The sequence below is a fragment of the Macadamia integrifolia genome, chromosome 9 (genome assembly GCF_013358625.1).
Source record: "Macadamia integrifolia cultivar HAES 741 chromosome 9, SCU_Mint_v3, whole genome shotgun sequence".
Taxonomy (NCBI): Eukaryota; Viridiplantae; Streptophyta; class Magnoliopsida; order Proteales; family Proteaceae; genus Macadamia; species Macadamia integrifolia.
This window is the reverse complement of record NC_056565.1, coordinates 23,012,502-23,020,500: the sequence shown is the minus strand read 5'-3', so window position 1 is coordinate 23,020,500 and position 7,999 is coordinate 23,012,502. Positions and strand designations below refer to the sequence as shown.

Sequence of the window (7,999 nt, the reverse complement as noted above, 5' to 3'; positions counted from 1 at the left end):
ACTGAAAATTTCTTGCCACAAAGATAGGTTTTTGGGTTTTTGAAGCACTGATCGTTAATAACCATGATCACTTCTAGAAGTTTCCAACCTCTGAACCAATTGGTTTAGACCTTTTTGAATAATATTGATCTGACAGTTCAACTGGTCCAATTTGGTTAGATTTATGAACCATTGGCTGCTGCTAAGACCAACTGATCCAACCATTAGCTGCCGCTAAGACCATACTAGAATTTGACCAAACTGTTGTAAGGGGTCTTATAATGTACTAGATTAGGTAGTATGGCCATGTATATATGGCAGATGGATGCTTTTAAGCTTGAAACCATAGTTCTAGTGATCAATAGAGGTAGGTTATCAAAGGAATCGCCTGAATCGGATCAATATCGGCAAAGGCCATGCTATCCCCTATTTTGGCCTTGAATCACTATCCCTTTTTTATGGAAATTACATATTTTTTGTTTAACCCCTTATTTTTTGTAGAGACTAACAACAATCTAGTTATTTTGATAAAAAAAAATATCATCTATAAGGTAATGCATAGAAAAACTTTGATCATGAATCTCAACTCCACGATTGTGACATTTTGACAATTAATATATAATTTTTCTTCTTCTCATAAGAAAAATATATATCAATAGAGGCTGAATCTCGATTAATGGATCGATCTTGTATCGGCATAGCAAAAAGAATTTATACAACATATAAACATTATCTATTAAGCATTTTCTGTCATTGCCTCTTTGACAATACTTTTCATTCGCTTCTTGTTTATATATCATATCATCATATGCTCTCATAGTTGATTCTTGTTGGAAGGTTAGAATAACTCCATGAATGCGTTTAAGGGGGAGTGAGGCAATCGGGATTATTATTATTATTGATTCTTGTGAAGAAGGAATTTGTTTTAGGAAAAAAAAATAATAATAATATATTGAAACCAAGCCCCTGTGATACAATACAAGTGGGGAGGACTATATAAAATTAATCTGGCTAAGGCGTTCTTAATCTTTATTAATAAACTAGAACTCCTATATTATTATTATTTTTTTTGGGTAAAATATAAACTAGAACTCTCAACCCACATATAAACAATTGACAAATTTTTTGGTAATACTGATATAATTAATTCATTAAGAGTATTGACTAAATTAAGATCGATGGTAGGTAGTAGTCATTACCTGTCAGTTTTATGAACCACCATGTATTAGCTAGACTTTTCCTATGTCAACTATACAACAAGCAAAGATTTTTTTTTCTTCTTTTAATAGGAGAAGAAAAGACATGCATTATAGAAAATAAATAAGAACATTGTTATCCGGATTACAAGTGGATAGATAAGATTTTATAATCATAGCTTTATACGTTATATTGGCAAAAAAAAAATAATCACTTCATTCCAAGGCCTTAACCAAAAAGCGAGATTAAGAAAAGTATTATAGACATCTAAAAGGAGGGGAACTACGCCCCAAGGCCATGAGGTGGTTGTTAAATAAAAAACTGAGTTTGTAGATCTTCAGAATTACTCTATACTTCCTTTAACTCCATCCCTTCGCTTGCGCCTATTTAACTCCATGTAGGAAACCCTAGTGGTTGCTTCAATCAAATTTTCTATCATCAAATAATTGGTTGTGAATGAGATACATTTCCCTTTGTAAAAGAAACAAATTGCTCAACTACACCTATTGAGACCTGGATTAGTAATAGATACACAAACCATAATAACAAAGTCAAAATTAGGAAATGTAATTGAAAAAGATTGAGATGTTGTATCTGGTACATGTGGTGGTACCTGTGTAGGGTAGCTAGATTGTAGGCTATTAATCCACCATAAAGCAAGGGAAAGAATTTTGTTGAGATTTGATTCATCAAGTTTAAAGATTGTGTGATTCCTATGACATGGTGTGATTCCTATGACTCCAAATAAAATAGCACATTATAATAAAGATGGAATTGAACAAATACATAATTAAAGTGCTTAAAGGAAGCAGCAAAGAGGTGTTCAGTATTTAAACCCAAATTAAGGGAATACATCCCAAATACGCTTAGGAAACTCGCAAGAGAGGAAAATGTGCCATAGGGACTCAAGCTGAGCATGATAGAAGCTACAAGACTGGTCAACTATTGCAACAATTTCCCCAAAATATCTTTCATGGGGAAGCCTCCATGACAAAATCTCCAAAAGAATATCTTAAATTTCAGGAGTATGGAGAGTTTCCATAAGTATCGCCACCAATGTGAGCATGGAGATAAGCAAGTACACTTGTTGGAGAATCCAATTGGGTTAGTAGTCCAGGTCGGATTTAAAAAATTTAGCAGCCAATTTAGTGATTGGGATTCCTGTTTTAGAAAGGTGGCACCACCAAACATCAGCTTTAGACTTCACAAGATTTTTAAAATGTCATTAACCATAGATAAGGGGAGGAAGGAGCTAAGGAGACTTGTATTCCAACAATCCCCACACATTCAAGTCATTTACCTTACAAACGGATGAAAGATGGGGATAATTGGAGCTACAAGTTGTTAACGGGAGAGAGGTAATTAGGTATCTATGGATCATTCGATATGTCAGTGTTACATTTATTACCTATATTATGTTGAATCATTTTAGAGAGGGTGGGGAAAATACTTACAATACTACTCCATATAGCAGAACCTCTTTTCATCAAGGTTGTAGGATGAAAAGTGGATATATTGGGAAAGTATCTAGAAGATAAAACCTGAACCTACAAAGAGTCTTTTTTCATAAAGAAGTCTCCAGCCTAACTCCAATAAAAGGGATTCGTTCTGAGTTTCTAAGGTCCTTAAACCCAACTTCAATAAAAGGATTTTCTCAAATGAAGGCAAATGAAGGGAAATTTTCAAACTAAAAAGGAAACCTTGTAATCATGATCCGATGTGATCATATCACTAAATTCAAATCATTCCACATATGGTTAATAAATTTCACTTTAATTTGCATCCAAAACCCTTTGCTATAAAAAATATATAAAATAAAAATTACATGTAAGATGTATCATTGTTAAATATAGTAACAAATTCAATAATTTATACAATCACATGGGATGAGATAAAAATTACAAAAAAATTATTTTTTAAGTTTGAAAATTACTACTTTCTTTCCCTTTTATATTTCCCATGCAATCAAACATAGCCTTAAGAAACTTACTCTAAGACAAAGGGGAGAGGGTGGGGGGGAATCAACTATCAAGGACCAACAACCCCTCCAAAATGACAGAAGGCACAATACTGCAATATGCTTTGGCATTGCTCTCCAAAATTGCTCTTCTTCACATAAGAAAGTTGCATGGCACTTTTCATAATACACCTTCAGTCAGTTAGACACACAGAGAAATCGAAAAATAGATAAAAAGAGTAGGAAACACATTCATTTGGTTGCAAAGCGGAATTAAAGGCAAGGGAAGTGAAATTTTCATATTTAGAAAAGAAATGTTTGTAATCATTACCTTATGTAACTATATCATTAGCATCAAATTATTCCATATTTGGTTATTAAATTTTACTTAACTTTGCATCTAAATTTGTTATAATATGTAAAATAAAAATTGTAAGTAAAATGTGTAATTACTAAATATGATTAAAAAATGAAATAGTTTATACAATCACATGTGATCACATGAAATAATGATATTATACAAGTTTTTTTTTTTAAGTATGAAAATTTCACTACCCATCACTTTAAATATCCCTTGTAACCATACATAGTCTACATAAGATATTTGAAGCGTTCCTGGCACAACATCGAATTGATGTCTATCTGGTTTTTCAAGCTTTAATTCAACACCTAAGAAAAAGCGAAAAACCATGAAATGTTGATCTCCGATAATCGCAAGCCCTAAATTGTATGATTTGAAAATGAAATTTACGTAAAAATGAAAGAGAAAAGGGAAAAAAGGTTAAAATTCCGCACAGAATGATTGAAGAATAAGTGAGAGATGGTGAGGATGGAGAGGACACGAAGAGAGAGGAAGAAAAAAAGGAGATGGTGGAAAGACGGAAAAAAGAGAGAAAAAGGTTTGAAAGGGTGCAGTAATTTTGACCCAAAGTCTATAAAACATGTGACTCAAATCCTCTTTTCATCGCTAACCGTTGAATCGATTAATGCCACGTGTCAATAATCCTCAGTGCTTTCCGCGGGTCTCTGCCACAGATACTCTCCACTGACGATTTTTTTTCCTAGATCGGGGAGAGAAAGAAATATGGAATTGTGGTATTTAATTTGGAGGTTATAAGCCTCGGATCGGTCAGACCGGTAAATCGTATCGGCATCCCACACAGCTCGATTCGGCGAACCATACTAGGATAGAGTAAACCCAGCCACCAGGTATCGGTATTGGCCATACAGATTCTAAAACCATGCTTTTCAGATTTCTTCTCCCGTTCAAGGGAGGGAAGAAATTGGCGGTTTTTCGTTTCATAAATTCTTCCTCTCTCTTTCTCTGTTTCTCTACCTGAGCTGATTTCCCAGAAAAATCCGATATTTTGTTGGACTGAAGTAGAAGTCCCTCATCGGTGTCGAAAATCCTCAGTTGCAGAGATTCGACCGTTCGAGTGCCTCGCTTCGTCGTCTGGAATCAAAGCCTCCTAGTTAGGGATAGGATTTCTGTACTTCTCCAAGGAGGTGGGTCGTGGGCAAGGGGTTAGGGTTTGTTGTTGCAGAGCGACGGTTTCGACTATTTGTTTCTTCTCCTACCATGTACGCGGATCGGGTGGCTGCTGGGACCGAGAGGTCTGTGAAGGAGCGGCTCAACGGGAACACTGTAGAAGATTTTGGTCGAAGTAGACAGATCAACAACAAGAGGTCCGTTTTCTCCTCTCAAAGAAAAAAAATTTCCCTTCAAATTCAGACCCCCTCCCCCCACTTTTTTTTTTAGTTTTTTTGAGGTTGGGGTGTTTAAATACATGGGTAGTTTCTTGAAGGTGATTGTGTGCTCCTCCAGTTGTGATGGGTAAGAATTAGGACACATTAAGGCGGAACTTAAGTCTCTAATTTTGGTATAGGGTTGTCCTGAAGTATCTTTCTTGCTTCTCTCTTGTTGAGGAATCTGTGAAGACTTGAAGAGATTATTGTGATATAGGGTCCCATTTTATGTGGATAATATAATGAACCGGCGGTTGGAAATTGTGGAGAGCAAGTAGTAAGTATTTTTGGTGCAGTGGATGATAGCAAGTATTTCGGGGCCTAAAGAGTAATACAAGCAAAATTCCAAACACCGTAAGGTAAAAGGAAGACAAATTTCACAACATATATGGTCCTTCTTAAATGGGCTCCCTCAGAAGTCATAACACCACTCTCAGTGAGCTTATCAGCTTAGGAGTTGTTAGATCTTTCCCTCCAGCAGATTTTAGTGAACCTAGAGGAACATAAAGTTCCAGCACTTCAGATAAGATGCACGGGATCCTCTTGCTAGCGGGCGCCATCTAATACAGCATAAGAATCTCCTTATAAATGTAAGCTCAATGGTCAAAGAGAGGGCCAAAATAAGGCTTTTCAGCTTTAGGAGAATCTGTTGTTCCAATAGGCAAGTAGGAGATTGATAGTACACATCCCTCAACGACAACAACCATTCAGCCTTGTCTCAACTAAATGGAGTTGGCACATGGATCCTTGCCCTCCAATCAGCTCTATTCATGGTCAAACTTGATATAAGGCCTAAGCTATGCATGCCTTTCCTCACCACTTCTCTTAGGGTCATTTTAGGTCTGCCCTTGGCTGTTTTAGTTCTTTCAATCTAAATCAAATCACTCATTCTCATGAGGGTATCCAAAGGCCTCCGTTGAACATGGTCATGCCACCTCAAATGATTTTCTTGTAGCTAATCATATGTCAGGACTACTCCTAAATCAGATCTAATATGATCATTCCTTACTTTATCCTTCTTAGTTTTGCCACACATCCATCTCAACATCCTCATCTTTGCTACATTGGGTTTATCTACATAATACTTCTTAATTGTCCAACATTCCACACCATACATCTAGCCGGTCGTATGACTGTCTTATAAAATTTTCCTAAAGTTTTAATGGAATACGTCAATATACAGTACTCCGGGTGCACCTTTCCACTTCATCCATCATATTTTAATTCTCTGTGAAACATTATCCTCTATATTACCTTCTTTATTTATGATTGAGCCTATATATATAAAGTAATACTTTGCAGAATCTCCTTCTCATTAATTTCACCACCACATTATCTGTCCTAGCGGCTAGCGTAACTGAAGTTACATATTATATGCTCCGTCTTCTTTCTACTTATCTTTAAACATTTTGATTCCAAGGTTGATCACAATAACTTCAACTTGGTGTTAATCCATGCTTTGGTGTCATCCACCAAAACAATATCATCAGCAAAAAGCATTTATCAAGGCACCTCCTCTTAAATGTCTTTGGTTAAATCATCCATGATAAGTGTGGACAAATAAGAGCTTAAAGTTGATCCTTAATGTAACCCAATTGTAATTGAGAATTTTCTACCTTGATCCTCCATGGTTCTTACACCAGTTCCCACACCGTTATACATATATTTAATTATGTCCACATATTTACTTGAAGCACTTCTCTTCTCTAGTGCTTGCCAAATTAACTCATGATGGACTTTATCATAAGCTTTTTCTAGGTCAATAAAGATCATATGGAGATCTTTCTTGTAATCTCTAAATCTTTCTATGAGTCTCCTAAGTAAGTAAATATCTTCTGACGTTGATCTTCTTGGCACAAAACCAAATTGGTTCTCCATAATAGTAGTTTCTTGTCTCAGGTGGGTTTTAATAAACCTCTCCCTTAATTTCATTGTTTGACTCATCAGTTTTATGCCTCTATAGTTATTATAGCTCTGAATGTCACCTTTATTTTTTGTAAATTGGGACCACATTGCTTCTCCTCCATTCATCTGGCATTTTCTGTGCTCATAATTTTATTAAACAACTTGGTTAGCCAAGATAAAACCACATATTGCTAACCCCTTTCACAAATGACACTTCTATTGGGACCTCATCTGGGCCTGGTGCCTTGCCTATTTTCATCATTCTTAAAAGCTTCTTTTACTTTAGACCATAGTTGTCACGGCATCAAATTGATCCAAGGCGATGGAGGGGTGGCTAATCGATTTGGCGATGAATCGCCCGTTTTGGCGTTGCCATGGCGGCCAAATCGCCCGTGTGTCATTTTTTATTTTTTTTTATTTTCTAAAATTATTTAATATGCTACTTTTTTATTTTTCCTATTTTTTAAAGTTATTTAGCATGCTACAAGCCTAGAATATATATCCTATAACATATAAAACAAATATTAAGTGACATCAAATCATCAAAAAAATCAATACAGCCATATCATGTCATCAAAAATCAACATAAATTATTGACTTATACAGTTATACATCAATTCATCACTCATCAAGTCATAAAAAATCAACATGTACATCACACAAAAGTAAAAATTTAAAGGCTAACCTGTGACTGAAGTTTGAAAGCAATGATTGGAAGTGAGTGAGCAACCTGAACAAAGTAAAAGGTATATATGTCAATATATTATATATGAATGAGATATATATATATATATATATATTTGGAAACCTAAGAATAGAATCAATAGATCAAATGATAAGATAAGTGGCTAACCTGTTAAGCTATTAATGACTTACTGAAGCAATAAAGCTTGATAGCAAATAAACTCAACATTAAAAAAAAAAAAAAAAAAAAAAAAAAAAAACCTTAACTAATCATCCAAGCTCAAAGTTCAAGTTTAAAGTTTAAAGTTTAAACAATACATAAAATCCAAACACTCAAACAGTCAAACACAAATTACTTAATCATCATAATCATCCAACAAATCAGCAGATGGCAGATTCCTTTGTTGTCCACTAAAAGCATTTGCATTTTCACCAAAGTTATCTATGACATCCAAGTCATCATTCACATCATCTTCTTCCAAATCTTCTTCCCCATCTGATTCTGATGACTCCCTAACAGCCCTCCCTTTA

General features: G+C 35.1%; 1 protein-coding gene across 4 annotated transcripts in view; it reads left to right on the top strand.

The window, feature by feature from the left end:
• The first annotated feature begins 4,342 nt into the window (after positions 1-4,342).
• Positions 4,343-7,999, top strand: part of LOC122089393 (ankyrin repeat and SAM domain-containing protein 6-like) — an 18,227-nt gene continuing 14,570 nt past the window's right edge. For 3 of the 4 annotated variants that reach the window (XM_042659088.1, XM_042659089.1, XM_042659087.1), the window contains exon 1: positions 4,343-4,819. In XM_042659088.1, coding sequence (XP_042515022.1) covers positions 4,713-4,819 — 107 coding nt within the window. In that variant the 5' untranslated portion in view covers positions 4,343-4,712. The remainder of the gene's footprint in view (positions 4,820-7,999) is intronic. The other variant, XM_042659086.1, reaches the window with a different exon arrangement.